Genomic DNA, 12,750 nt, shown 5'->3' with positions numbered 1-12,750 from the left:
GAAGTCAATTGGATCTGACAAGGTTGGATCATGCGTAGGAACAAACATTTATGCTCACTATATAGCTCAACGAAAAAAATGAAAAAGAAAATCTTTTGACGCCTTGACTAAATTGTAACTTGAGTCAAGAACATCGTTGAATTTTCTTATATATTTGAGTAACAGCTACGCTGGGTCTATGCTGCAACACTTACAATACCTAATTGTCCTATAGATCGTATATAAAGATTAAAGTCAAAATGCTCTGTTGATGTGAAATGCATTCATTTGTGGTCGCACGCGGTTCTGCGTTCGTGACCTGATTCGTAGAATTTTTTTGGTGGCTTTTTTGAATTCTTCGCTTCGTAGAAAATACAAGAAAGGATCAATGGCTGAATTGATAGAGAGTAGTGTGTAAAACAATGCGAATTTCCGTTGGAATGTTCTGGATCTGCGTTCCTCGTCGTCTGGGGTTGCAGAGAGTGTTAGGATAAACGGCACCCACGTTATCACATACGTCCCTGCGATGATCGCAAGTCGAAGGAGATGGTTGTACTCTTGCATCACATTTTTCTGCTGCCCCGACATTACCGCAAGTCTCTGGCCTCTGATCGCTTTGGTCTTATTCCAGGATATGCGAAACATGTACACATGAAACCCGGCTGTTAAGATGTTGATCATCAGGTAATACGCAATGGATAGGAAAACGGCAACTTTTTCAACGTAGTTTTTTGTCACGGTGTTGATAATCGCCAAAGATATTGCCGCACACCACATGCCCATCGCCAACGATTTCGCGCGAAAGACCGTCATCCTTTTCATGTAACTTAGCGTGTCGTAAATTGATAGGAATCGGTTGAAGGTTAGCAAAAACAAGCTTCCGGCACTGATGATTGTAGTGAAATGACCAAAAGCCAGGAAATGCTGCCAAATGAAAACATGCAGATGTGCAATATACAGGGGAACGCTCACGCCGCAGACTAGGAAGTCAGCTGTGGCTAAACTTAAGACGAACCAGTTAGACGGTATCTGTAGCAAATTATTTCTACTGAAAAGTAACGCTGCTATCACCATGAGATTCTGAAAAGTTCCAATCATAGACACCAAAATCAACGAAGCCGTCATCATTCCCAACTCTTTCGAAGTGAAAAATGAAATAGAGGAAATGGGCGATGTTGAAGTAGTCGTTGAATTTTCGTTTAACGAAGATGAATCAATCGTATAGTGATCAGCGTGCATTTTCTCTCCTATATAATATAGCCGTTAGCACGAAGATCAACTTGAAGCAGATTTCAGGACGCACACTTTAGTATAAACTACCTTGAGTCTGAGAAACAGTTTCTAGACTTAAGTATATACAAGCCAGGCATCGTTGGGAAACTATAAGATCATTTGCGAATTTAGTCATTTCCGGTGTACTAATGACTTCATTACAATTTTGAAACTTGAAAACACATTACGGATGATATTAATGACGTACCCCAATCTAATCTACACTTGTATGAGCAGAGAAGCTGTAAAGAATGTAGACAGATGTTTCAGTTATAATACTGCAAAAATCATTTAACGGAGATCTCATTTAGAGCCTGTATTGTGTATATTCAAACTAGTTATATACTTTTCTATGTGTATATTATTTCTATACACGTGCCCGATGAATAATTGAGACAGAAGATCATTTCGGCCTCCCTGCATGGAAATTAACTTTGTTCAAGCAATCTTATCGTACGATATTTTCACTACTCACAGCGGGAAAAATTGTCTTTCAGGATTTAACGAAAGTTTTTTTACTAGACTAAAAAAATTCATAACCCTAATTCAAATAATTTAAGGACTCCATTTATCAAGATATTCGTCTATTTATTGAGATAATATTAGTAACGCAATCGCACAGTTTCAGTCTCCATGTTTTGGGATTCTTCCGCCATCGCGGAAATTGTTTACTTTTTCATTTTGGAAGCATCCATGGTAGCTAACTATGAAAATATGGGCAAGTTCAAAATTACTTCTTGTCTTTTTGTTTGTACTTTATTGATTTTATTTCTCTTTGTCCTTATAAAACTTATATGCGCTAGACGCGGCATTGTTGAAAACACATATTACATATAGAAGGTAAAAATCCCCTCGAAAATCCTGCTCATACGCCAACCAAGGATTAATCCACATCACCGTTTATGTCTAAATGCCTTTTTTGAATCATGCTACATATTCGGGCAAACGAAGTAAAACAAGATATAAAGAAACTATATATATATGTATAACTATAACTATATATATCTTAATCGCGATCAGGTTTCACACGACGTTAAAAAATTGGAAAATAATGACTGGACGACAGTTAATCACAACAATGACATGCATGCATGCAACGAGATCTGAATTGTGATAAGAATGCATGTCGACCTAACATCCCATTGTATATAGAGTATAATATGTACTACGCACAGCTTCATGAAGGCAACATTTTAGGACATTTAAGTCGTCTATTTAAGATATGTTTGATCGTATAATTATACAGTGATCATATCATGATGTCCTAAAGCTTTTATCATCACTTGGACTTGGTCAGTGTTATGGGGAAATCCATCACAAAATGGATATGTATTTTTTCTTTAAAATTGGCGGAGGCCATTAAAGATTGATAACTTCCAAGGGTTTTAGCTATATCACTGTATTATTTTGTTATGTTTTTTATTATATATTTTTTATATAAAGATTAATACGCTTTAAAATGCATGCCAGTGGTATAAGATATATAATACATCGGAGTCACTACAAAAGCATCGAAATGCGGTTTGTATACTATTGACCATTCGTGTTTTGCGTACTGGCTTTATAAGCCTTTCTCCCATACAGCAATCGATCTGTTAGTGGCTTACCTTCGCCTGGTACCGTCAATTTTTTAATATACATCCCCTTGTCATTCTGACTATGTTACCTATAATCTATATTTCATCCCTGACAGGATTGAAAGTGTCAAAAAAGGACTTCTCAAGTAATAATTTTCCAAGTCCTCCTGATAGAATTGCTGAATGTTTGCGTTTGGATGAAAGATTGACGTCGATTAATAACTAAATAAGTAAATATGGTTTTCGGCATGCGAATACATTAAAAGTATGTGTATGGAACAGAAAATGTACACATGCAAGACTAGGTTTATTATTAAAATGGCTTCAATTTTTATTAGGAAATATTAATAATTTTTTAAATTTACATTTATATAATTGTTTTTTGTTATGTTATGTTATTTAATAATTGTAATTAATAATTGTAATTCGTATTTTTTTCTCATTTGTAAACATATTGCTATGCACTTTTGGTGCCAAGATATGTTTAGAAATCTATCAATTATTAATTGTTGTTATATAATTGTTTCCACTTTTTGCTCGTAGATACGCAATCCCTTCAGAATAATGGCCAAACCCGTCTAAATGTTGCTTTTTTCTTGTCTATATACATCGAAGTATTCATGTGAGGTATGACGTGAAAATTACCTAGCGCAATGCGCATATATGTGCCACACCATTTATTCGCAATTTTCGCATTTAAATTGCCGTGTGTAGTTATATTTCCAAGCGGAATTAGTACCGGCCCCCACGCGGCGCTTTGTGCTATCGTGGAGATAAGCATGACTAACTGTTACATGAAGCACTACTGCCATGGGTGTCTCGTAGCCACTGCCTTCGCTGCTTGTATCGCTGGCGCATAAGATTGGCTGGCTCATTGCCAAAATTATCCAAAAAAAAAATCTGCTCACTTTCCAAACTGTTTCAACTGAGAATATAAAATAATGCAGATTCACGACAGAAGTCAACGTAACCGGTAGGTAATCTTGTTATGTACAATGCCATTTTTTACGAATTTTAAAAGATTTAATATATTCATTTCAACGGCCGTAAAAAACCTAACGTGACGAATTAACCCGTATATTTTTTAATTTTCAAAATATCTCGAGTTGTATAAAGTTTCACTTCAAGGAAATAATTTTATACGGTGAATTAATCATATATGCCTCAGGCAGGATTTAGGAAGAAACCTTGTTTGGACAATGTGTTTTATATAAAGTATTGTCTATTTTCTGCAAGTGTGCTATCGAAACAGTGCAGTGGAAACAAATGGCACACACATCTTTGAAAGGGCCGTCCGCAGTCTAAAGAGTAAAGTCTAAACACTTGAGTTCACGATGTTTGTTTAATTTCAGAACAACGCATGAGGTGAAACGTCGCTTTGATGCCGACTTTCACAAGTTTGTGAATCAGCTTACAAATGTATGTATCACTATCGGTTAAAGACTAAGCCTTCACGCTATCCTACATGAAATCATTTTAATAGTTTGTCTTGTGTTCTTGTTAACCTCTGTTTTTGTCAAATATACTGTTTTTTAATTTCTCGCCCCTTGATTCAAATTTTTCCGACTTGTTTTCTTTTCAGAAATCTATATTTAACGCAATAATCATGGGTGTGATCATGATCAACGCTTTGGTAATTGGCTTGGAAACGATGGACTCTTTAAAGAGTTCAAACGGACATATATTCCAGATTGTGGATGAACTATTTTTGTCCATTTATACGGTGGAGTTCTTTCTGAAAGTATACGCAGAACCAAAAGGATACTGGAAAAGCAGCTACAACCGATTTGATTTCCTTATTCTCTTCATATCTTATATACAAGCACTTCTTGATTTGATAAATGTTGGTGATAGTGTTCTCAAACCATTGAGACTTCTCCGAGGTATGAACTATACATACATTTCACTCGTATATGTTATTTACCAGCTGGGATGTCCGTACTGAAAAACTTGCATGCATGGAAGAAAACGACACATAAACAGCCGATAACTAGCTGCTTGTGTATCGTGTTTTATATCAAATCGATATAATTCCTTATTCCTCATTTTCCCGCTTGCGCGTGTCACACCCACGCGTGCATGTCTCGCGCTCACTTTTTTTACTTCGTCATAGTATACATGGTGTCCCGTTCCCAAACTCCCCAAACTATTGAAATTACCTATTGTTAAAATTTGAGTGACTTGCTTCTCGTGCATGGTGGTGGGGATTCGCGCAACTTATGAAATGCTAAACTTGATAGGCCTACAAAAATTTAAAATTTGCTGGAGAAGAAGGGCACTTTGAAGGTCATGGGGCTTGAGTTTTTGTCCATATCTGTAAATTGTAATTATTGGTAATAAAAATTTGTGCAATTTATAGACTTGTGGGTCCCAACACGATATACTTAGGCATTCAAACTGTAACTATTAAATTGTTATGGGCACCCTAAAATACGGAATATTGACGACATGCAAAAATTATGCACAAATTGAATGCTTTCATCAACCTACTATAGCTACTTCCTTCTTTAAGAAACGCTTGCGTTTAAAATTGCTGAAAATTTAATATATTGTGATGATATTCTTTGCTTCAAATTTGCTGTCTAAATTTTTTTTACTTCAATTAAGAGAGAAATTGCGAAAATACAAATGCGTTACTATATTGGCAACTGAATTGTCTATATAACAAAATTTTTTTCTTTGTAATATCCGCCATCGCAGCAATGTTGCATGCATGTTTGTACGTTTTGCTGTCCTATTTTTGAAAAAAGGAGAAAAAGTAAACGTATATATAGTCGTAGCATTTCCATGCCACGGCTACAAAGGCAAAGTGAAAATTACTCTCCATGACCATGGTCCCTGCATGCTATAGCTACTGCTATAGTAAAGCGAGTTTTCTTACCTACTATATTAAACACCATAATGGCAGGGGTATGAGTGTATTTTACTGGGACTGGCTTACTGAGGGTATAACGGCACATAATATATATTTTACACCACTACATCGGGGACCAGGTGGCAGGTGCGCGTCTTTTCGGTATGCCACGCTTACGACATAAAATCCATACTTCCGCTCTCAACCGTGAAATATCCTCTATGTATTTCAGCTGCAAGAACTCTAAGAACAATATCATTCATCGAAGGCTTACAAGTCTTGGTAATTGCGCTAATTGAAACTCTGCGCCATTCAGTCCTGAATGTCGTTGTACTTCTTTCAATGTCTATGGGTTTCTTTGCTGTTGTTGGGTAAGTTAAAACGTATTTTCTATACGTCGCAAAAAGTGCCGTGTAACAAGCGTTATTAGTCTAATATATTGGTAATGACTAATTTTTTCTGGTAACAATGCCATTTGGCAAAGAGAAAATAATGTATAGGGTTTTATTATTATTTCTACGCACGTGCGGCACTAGCTGGGTAATATCAAATAGACACAAAGTATTTTTAATAACAGATACTACATGTTTGGTCATGATGAAGAAACAGGAACAGAAAATGAACACTGGTCAAATTTGAGCGCCGCAATGCTTACACTCTTTACATATGTTACGGTAAGTTGACGACTGAACGTAATTCTGTTTGCACTCTTGGAAAATATTTGTTCCGTTTTATCAGGAGAGGGGTTTTAAAAAGATGCTCGGCAACTTTTGTGTTGCTTTCTTTTTTTAAGCAATTTTTCTCTCATTTTTTTTAACTGGATGCTTTTCTGGATCCAGGCAAAAATGTATGCATACCATAAATAATGAGATTTTTTGAAAGAAATCATGATGTTTTGTTATCATGGATGTCCTTCTGTAGAATTTTAAGCTTTCCACTGTCCCCATTAATATAGAGCCTATAAAAATTCACATTGGCGGACCACCGTTAGTCAGAATACATTGCTGCAGCACATGTTTTAATTTCAAATTATCTAAAATTCAATGAATTTCTTTTTAATTTTTTTTCGTAATCAACTGCCTATGCATATAGCTACAGGAACTTAATTAATATACACTGCTAATACATGCAGTCTAACCAACTGGCAGCTACGTGCCTAACAATATCTTAAGACTTAAATTATGCCGGAATTTGTAGGTTGACGGTTGGACCGATATACAAGAGAATTTAGAAACACGTCCATACAGCCAATGGTTCACCATTTCGTTCATTTTCCTTGGACATTTTATTTTTACAAACCTTTTCATTGGAATTATAATAATGGTAAGTTTGTGTATGTATACATTCGTAGCTTTAATGATAAACTTTTAACGTTTTGCTGCCAACTTTTTAAAGTTCTACAGCTCTTCGTAGGGCCGAAACTAGAGCGATAATTGGGGGGGGGGGGGGTGTCCTTGGTTTGCGGAAATCATTAATATCCCACAAAGCTTGCGTTTATAATACTTATCAGTCCGTTACTGTGCGTATACCACCAATTAGCAGCCCTCAAATTGGGGGCTAATGTCGATCAGGCCATTAGCAGAAGGAAAATGTGAGGAAAAAAGATGATATGCCTCGTTAGGTAACTCTACTCCGATGTTTTTGCCCTGTCCATAGAATATACATGAGGCAACCGAAACGTTCAGATTGCAACAGGTTATGGAGAAAGAAGCCACATTACAGGTACCTTTATTTTTCATTACATTGATTCCAATAATATCACAATTTCCGCAAGAAGTGAGCTATCGTAAAATTTGTTTAAATTGGAAACGTTTTACTAAGTATTGGTACCTTAAAGATCCTCTGTTCACTCAAACGCTAAAACTTATCACGAAATTTCACATTTGGCTGCAGAGGGGACCACCTATTTAGAACATACTTTTCAATCACGGGAAGCTGTCGAAGTCTGGCATGTTGATGTCTTTTGTGGTATCAGCCTTTATTATAATACAAGCGCTGGATATGAGCTAACGCGCAATCTGATTGGCTCTCTAATAGACAATATTAGCTCATATCTGCATGAAATCTGCATGTCTAGTACAGAACCGTAAACAAAATGGCGGCAAAATTTGGAAGTTGGGAGGCGACGATAAGATTCACGTTTTCCTTGATAAAAGTATACCAAAGTTCACCGAAGAGGCGACAAACTTTGAAACAAAAGTATTCAACGGTAGGTTAAAAAATATAGGTTTACAAAATGTATATACGGTTTTGTTTCTGTTTTCTGTTTTAAAATGAAAAAAAAACACGATACGGGATTTAATTATTCAATTTCAAATTACGAATAAATAATTTGAACAATAATGAATACACATACATAAAAAATTTGTTTAAATTATTATTGAGTAATAGTGAATACACTTATCCAGCGCTTGTGTATAATAAAATGGTTATTCTGCTCAGTCTCGTCGTATATGACTAATAGCTATAACTCGATCGGCGTTGCGCGCCTCGTCGGCTATCAGCACATATATATAGGTCTACGACTCGAGTTCGCAGAGTAACTGTTAATTAGCACACATTTCTCACTACGGTATATTTCATGCGTAATTGATATTTTGCCTGACTTTGCTTGGAATCTTCAGTGGACTTGGTGAAAGGCTAAAACAGCGAAAAAGACCAGGTGTGAGAGAGAGTGGTCTTAATATTAGGACATACTAAATTGCTTGGGACTCTGATAACTGATAAAGCATTTTCTGAACTTCTTCCTGTTCCTAAAAAGTATGTTTTTAAATCTTCCATTTTGTTTCGTACGAAAAGTTTTAAGTGTTAAAATTACTCTATACCGACAGTCACATGTGTAAGATTTGCGAAAAAAATAGTGTTTAAAGCAATATTAAACAAGACGCTGCGAAAGAGTTAGAGAGAAAAGGAAGCTTTTTTAAGACAATTATAAAGTATTATATATTGATAAACAAGCACAACTTTCAAGCCAAAACTTTGTGCATGTGATATTATTTCTTTGCTTAGCTCAAAAAAGATTTCCTATTTCAACGCCAACACAATGATGTCAAGGAAATGCTTGAGAAGCAGGTAAATGTCACCAAAATTCTTCCACCTCCCACACCGGGCACACCACAATATCAATATTTCGCATTTGTATATATCAACGAACAGGCAAGTCGTCAGAAAGTCGATCATGCACACAAAATGCAATTGCATGGCAACATCTTTTTATTATAGTTCTTATATCTCAGATATGATAACCTGGACTCTTGGCTTTTAACGCCAAGACTCGACGTAACGCCTGGACTCTTGGCTCATTTTAGAGCATAAATAATTTTTGCTTTGATCTGATGCAAAAACAAGCAAAAAATAAACTATACTTAATGAGGAATATGTGTTATTTTTGAACATGCAACTACTATATGAATACGTCCATGTATACTGACATTAATGCTGAACTATATACGTATGAACGGCGAACGACACAGGTTCACCAAATGTTGTGCTTGCATGTAATATGCGTACTGGAAACCAACAGCTAGTTCTATTAATCTAGAAATCAAGTCAGTTTCTTGACTTTAAAGACATGTGTCGTGCGTTCCAAGAAACCTTGCGTCACGATGATCAAGTTATCATGACGGACACAAGCACGAATCTTGTATGGATGGAAACATTTATCACTACCCTTGATCATCTCGATCTATATACTTACAGGTATATTGCATTACATCAGGTTCCTAACACAAACTATATTCACAAAATGATTACATGCACTCTATACTGCCACTGGTCATGTTGAATACATTTTTATTTCTGTATGGGGCGGGCTCAGTCATTTAAGATGCTGACTTGCCGAAAATGTATTGCGCATTGTGAAGTAAATAATAATTTCTGTTTCTATTATAGATGTCAACAGTTGCATTTCCAGTTGTCTAATTGTTTGGTTAATATGCGAGAAATGCAGAAGAGCGAAGAGGCGCGAATATAGCTATAATTGGCGGTTGTAACCGGTTTTGAGGCATAATTTGTGTTTTACCAGGGCTGGTTTCAGAACAAATGTTCAAATCAAAGTTAAGAACATCCTCTAACGTTGCCGGAAGTTTTAAAAAAAACTTAAAAAAGGAGTGTGTCTGAAATAAAGCTCCGAAGAAGTTGTTGCTTTATTAAACTTTATTGCTTTAACTAAAGCATTTGCAGAATTCAATTTCTTGAACCTTTTCGTAAGTCAGTTTCTCATATCTAGAGTTAATGCGATGTTTATTATGTATGTGCTCGATGCCTGGCTATAAAGACTAACGCCTGTATTCTAAAAGCTCACTCACACTCAAACTCATTGAGTGGGAGATCTTAATCTGCTCATAACGTTTCAATGGCGGTATTTCCAGCCGAATAGGAGCTTGATTTTCAGTGATTTACCTTATATCTTTCCATCTATTCAGAGAAAACTTTCTCATTGATCAGCATTAACAAAATTTATATGTCACACTCAATGAGTATGAGTGTGAGTGAGCTTTTTGAATACAGGCGTAAGAATATAGTTATTTTGGTCTTCGGAATGCTAGCAATACAGTCAGCGTTGACGCATATGCAGACATCTTTTCCGCGGTGTAATATGTATATATATTACTCGTGTAATATGTATTTTAGTTATTGACCATAAAGTTCATTATACTGTATGTTGATTAATATTCTGTTGAAATTGATTTAGACGTGATTTGAATACATATTTTTATATCAAGTCTATCGTATATTATATTGAACATTTTTTAGTTGCAAGCAAGCAGGGATACTACAGGGATACTACGGACTTGTGGAAGCCAAACTAAAGTTTGTTGTAAAGTAATGTTCCTTTTTTCTTTATTGCTCTATCAATTGAACGCTTGGAATCAGAATTCGACCGGAGTAGAGAATTTGCTTCGATTTGTTTGGAGTATACCCGTACTGTACGATTTGCTGTGTTTTCCCTCGGTGTTTTCTAGTAAAGGAGCCGAGGCAAAGTGAAATTTGTCGAAGCCGCCGCTTCGCTAATTTCAGGATCTCATGAAGTCATAAAGTTTTTCTTGCGTTTTTATTTCAACCAAACCTCTATATTCCTACATGAGATGATATTGTGTATTATTTCTGTGATTCCTACCGAAATCACTACAAACTGTTTCATGAAATTTTAAGAAAATAATAAAGTTTACTGCCTAAAGGTCTGTTCACACGATCCAATTTTGTTGAATTCAATTCACTTCTGACGTATGAAATACAGTCGGCTATTGGTGAATTCGTGGTACATTGGCTTCAGTGGATTTGCTGCTGATATACAATACATGACAACAGATTGTAAAACATCCATCAGAAGTGAATTGGATCCAACAAAATTGGATCGTGTGAATAGACCCTCTGGAATAGACCTTAAGGAATTTAGAGCAATTTTGATGTCGGCAATAGGAAATTTGGATTTTGAAAATGGAAGCAATGCGTAAATCCAATGAGCAAACATTCTCCAGTAAATTTCTCTGAAGACCCTGGGGACGAGTTTGACTCGTTCACACTGAGCGGTAATACTGAGCGATCATACTTTCAATACATTTCGGCCTTACTTAAATATTCATGAATTCTCGTACAAGGCAACAGCGGAATTTTAACGGAGAACTGTCTATTTAATATTTTTAACCATATTTTCTCCCCAAACATGAGGATCTTTTCTCTAGATATATTATTCCTGGCTGCATTTTATACGAACGTTGAAATATATGCGTTCCCCTCGTACGGTAATTCTTTTCTAGGGAAGGATTATTGGAATACACGATGTCAAATGAATTATGTGGATTGGTTAGGATTCTGGAATAACCAAGGCGATCGACAGGGATATAAAAGATCTAACCAAGGAAGTCATTGGTCTTGCCCTTGCGCCTCGTGTTTAAATATGGAGCTTCAGTGTAGCACATACGGAAGTGTCCAATTGTATGTATGGCTTATCTTTGTTAATTGTTTGTAGTAATTTACTTGTGTATATCATGTAACGTCGAAAGAGTAGATATTTATATAAAACCTTTATGTAAAGCATATTAGTACATATAAATGCCTATAATACTATAACTTTTATTTGGGTAACTAGATGACATGCACTTTCGATCTGTTTGATCTGTTGGGAGTTAAACTCTGCAGACATATTATTGTGAGAGCCAATTTGTTTTGTCACGATGCATGACAACCATGGACATGCATGACAACAGTATGCTAAATTTCCAACATACTGCTTTGATCGTCCAACCGTCGGGTAGAATGGGTAGATTTGGTAAAATCGCACTTTTCTTGGAACGTGTAAAATGTATGGTATTATTTGCCATACGGCAGACTATGCAAAGACTGATGTTAATGTTATGCGGAACGATTTTAACTAAAATCGCGAAGGAAATGAAAGGTCACAGGCGCGCGAAATTTGATATCCAGCAGAACGTTGCGCGTGAATACCATAAAGTCTTGGTTCTCGATAATCACCGACAGTCCGACAGTCGGCGATGCATTGTTTGTAGCGGGTGACGAAGTAACTAGCTTGATATTTCTTGTCAATTGCAAAGCTTCTGAAGAGAAACACTAGTTCATATTCATACATAATTAATTGGAAGCGTAGCGAGCCGAAATGTTGTTACCGTTGTGGATATTCAGACAGCACATTGTAGTTTAGGAAGTATAGAAGTTCATAACCATTCAACCAGTTTGTTTATACGGACATGACTTCAACTTAAACTACAGTAATCAGTATATTTATAAACCTAACAGTGTGTAATATGTATTCCGTATTCACTGATGTAAATATACTGTAGTTCATGTTGTGTTGGTGTTGTTTGACCAGTACTCACTCGGCCAGTTTGACTGTTTTTCAACTGTTTTGTTTGACTGTTTTGGTGTACGACGTGAAACGCGATATCGATCTATATATATATATATATATATATATATAATTATATATTTTTTATATATATTTTATTATATATATATATATTATTATTATATATATATATATATAATATATATTATATTATATATATGATGTATTAAAATAGCGCGAAATCCATAATAAAAATTGGCATG

The 12,750-nt window shown here is 35.7% G+C and overlaps 3 protein-coding genes across 3 annotated transcripts in view; 2 read left to right on the top strand and 1 right to left on the bottom strand.

Annotated features, from left to right (window-relative positions):
• Positions 1 to 2: 2 nt before the first annotated feature.
• LOC114523355 (cannabinoid receptor 1-like) lies at positions 3 to 1,178 on the bottom strand. Its single transcript, XM_028544251.1, has one exon. It carries the CDS (start codon positions 1,105 to 1,107, stop codon positions 235 to 237), a length of 873 nt encoding a protein of 290 aa, XP_028400052.1. The 5' UTR covers positions 1,108 to 1,178; the 3' UTR covers positions 3 to 234.
• Positions 1,179 to 3,607: 2,429 nt separating this feature from the next.
• On the top strand, positions 3,608 to 9,655 carry LOC114523305 (cation channel sperm-associated protein 3-like). Its single transcript, XM_028544182.1, has 10 exons — positions 3,608 to 3,642; positions 4,181 to 4,247; positions 4,411 to 4,711; positions 5,915 to 6,053; positions 6,260 to 6,356; positions 6,880 to 7,005; positions 7,339 to 7,404; positions 8,692 to 8,754; positions 9,224 to 9,381; positions 9,574 to 9,655. Exons 1-10 carry the CDS (start codon positions 3,608 to 3,610, stop codon positions 9,653 to 9,655), a joined length of 1,134 nt encoding a protein of 377 aa, XP_028399983.1.
• Positions 9,656 to 11,225: 1,570 nt separating this feature from the next.
• LOC114523303 overlaps positions 11,226 to 12,750 on the top strand; it is a 38,064-nt gene continuing 36,539 nt past the window's right edge. The window contains exon 1 of the mRNA XM_028544181.1: positions 11,226 to 11,619. Coding sequence (XP_028399982.1) covers positions 11,348 to 11,619 — 272 coding nt within the window. The 5' untranslated portion in view covers positions 11,226 to 11,347. The remainder of the gene's footprint in view (positions 11,620 to 12,750) is intronic.

Source organism: Dendronephthya gigantea, unplaced genomic scaffold (assembly GCF_004324835.1).
Source record: "Dendronephthya gigantea isolate DGI-Jeju-01 unplaced genomic scaffold, DenGig_1.0 000027F, whole genome shotgun sequence".
NCBI classification, from domain to species: domain Eukaryota; kingdom Metazoa; phylum Cnidaria; class Anthozoa; order Malacalcyonacea; family Nephtheidae; genus Dendronephthya; species Dendronephthya gigantea.
Note: the sequence above shows the minus strand (reverse complement) of the source record. Positions and strands in the feature narration are given on the sequence as shown.

Excerpts from the sequence above, each read along its gene's own strand:
- LOC114523355 (XM_028544251.1), bottom strand. The coding sequence starts at position 1,107 with ATGATGACGGCTTCGTTGATTTTGGTGTCTATGATTGGAACTTTTCAG.
- LOC114523305 (XM_028544182.1), top strand. The coding sequence starts at position 3,608 with ATGACTAACTGTTACATGAAGCACTACTGCCATGG. Across the intron at positions 6,054-6,259 it reads GGTTTCTTTGCTGTTGTTGG|ATACTACATGTTTGGTCATG; the intron begins GTAAGTTAAAAC and ends TTTTAATAACAG. Across the intron at positions 7,006-7,338 it reads TCATTGGAATTATAATAATG|AATATACATGAGGCAACCGA; the intron begins GTAAGTTTGTGT and ends CCCTGTCCATAG.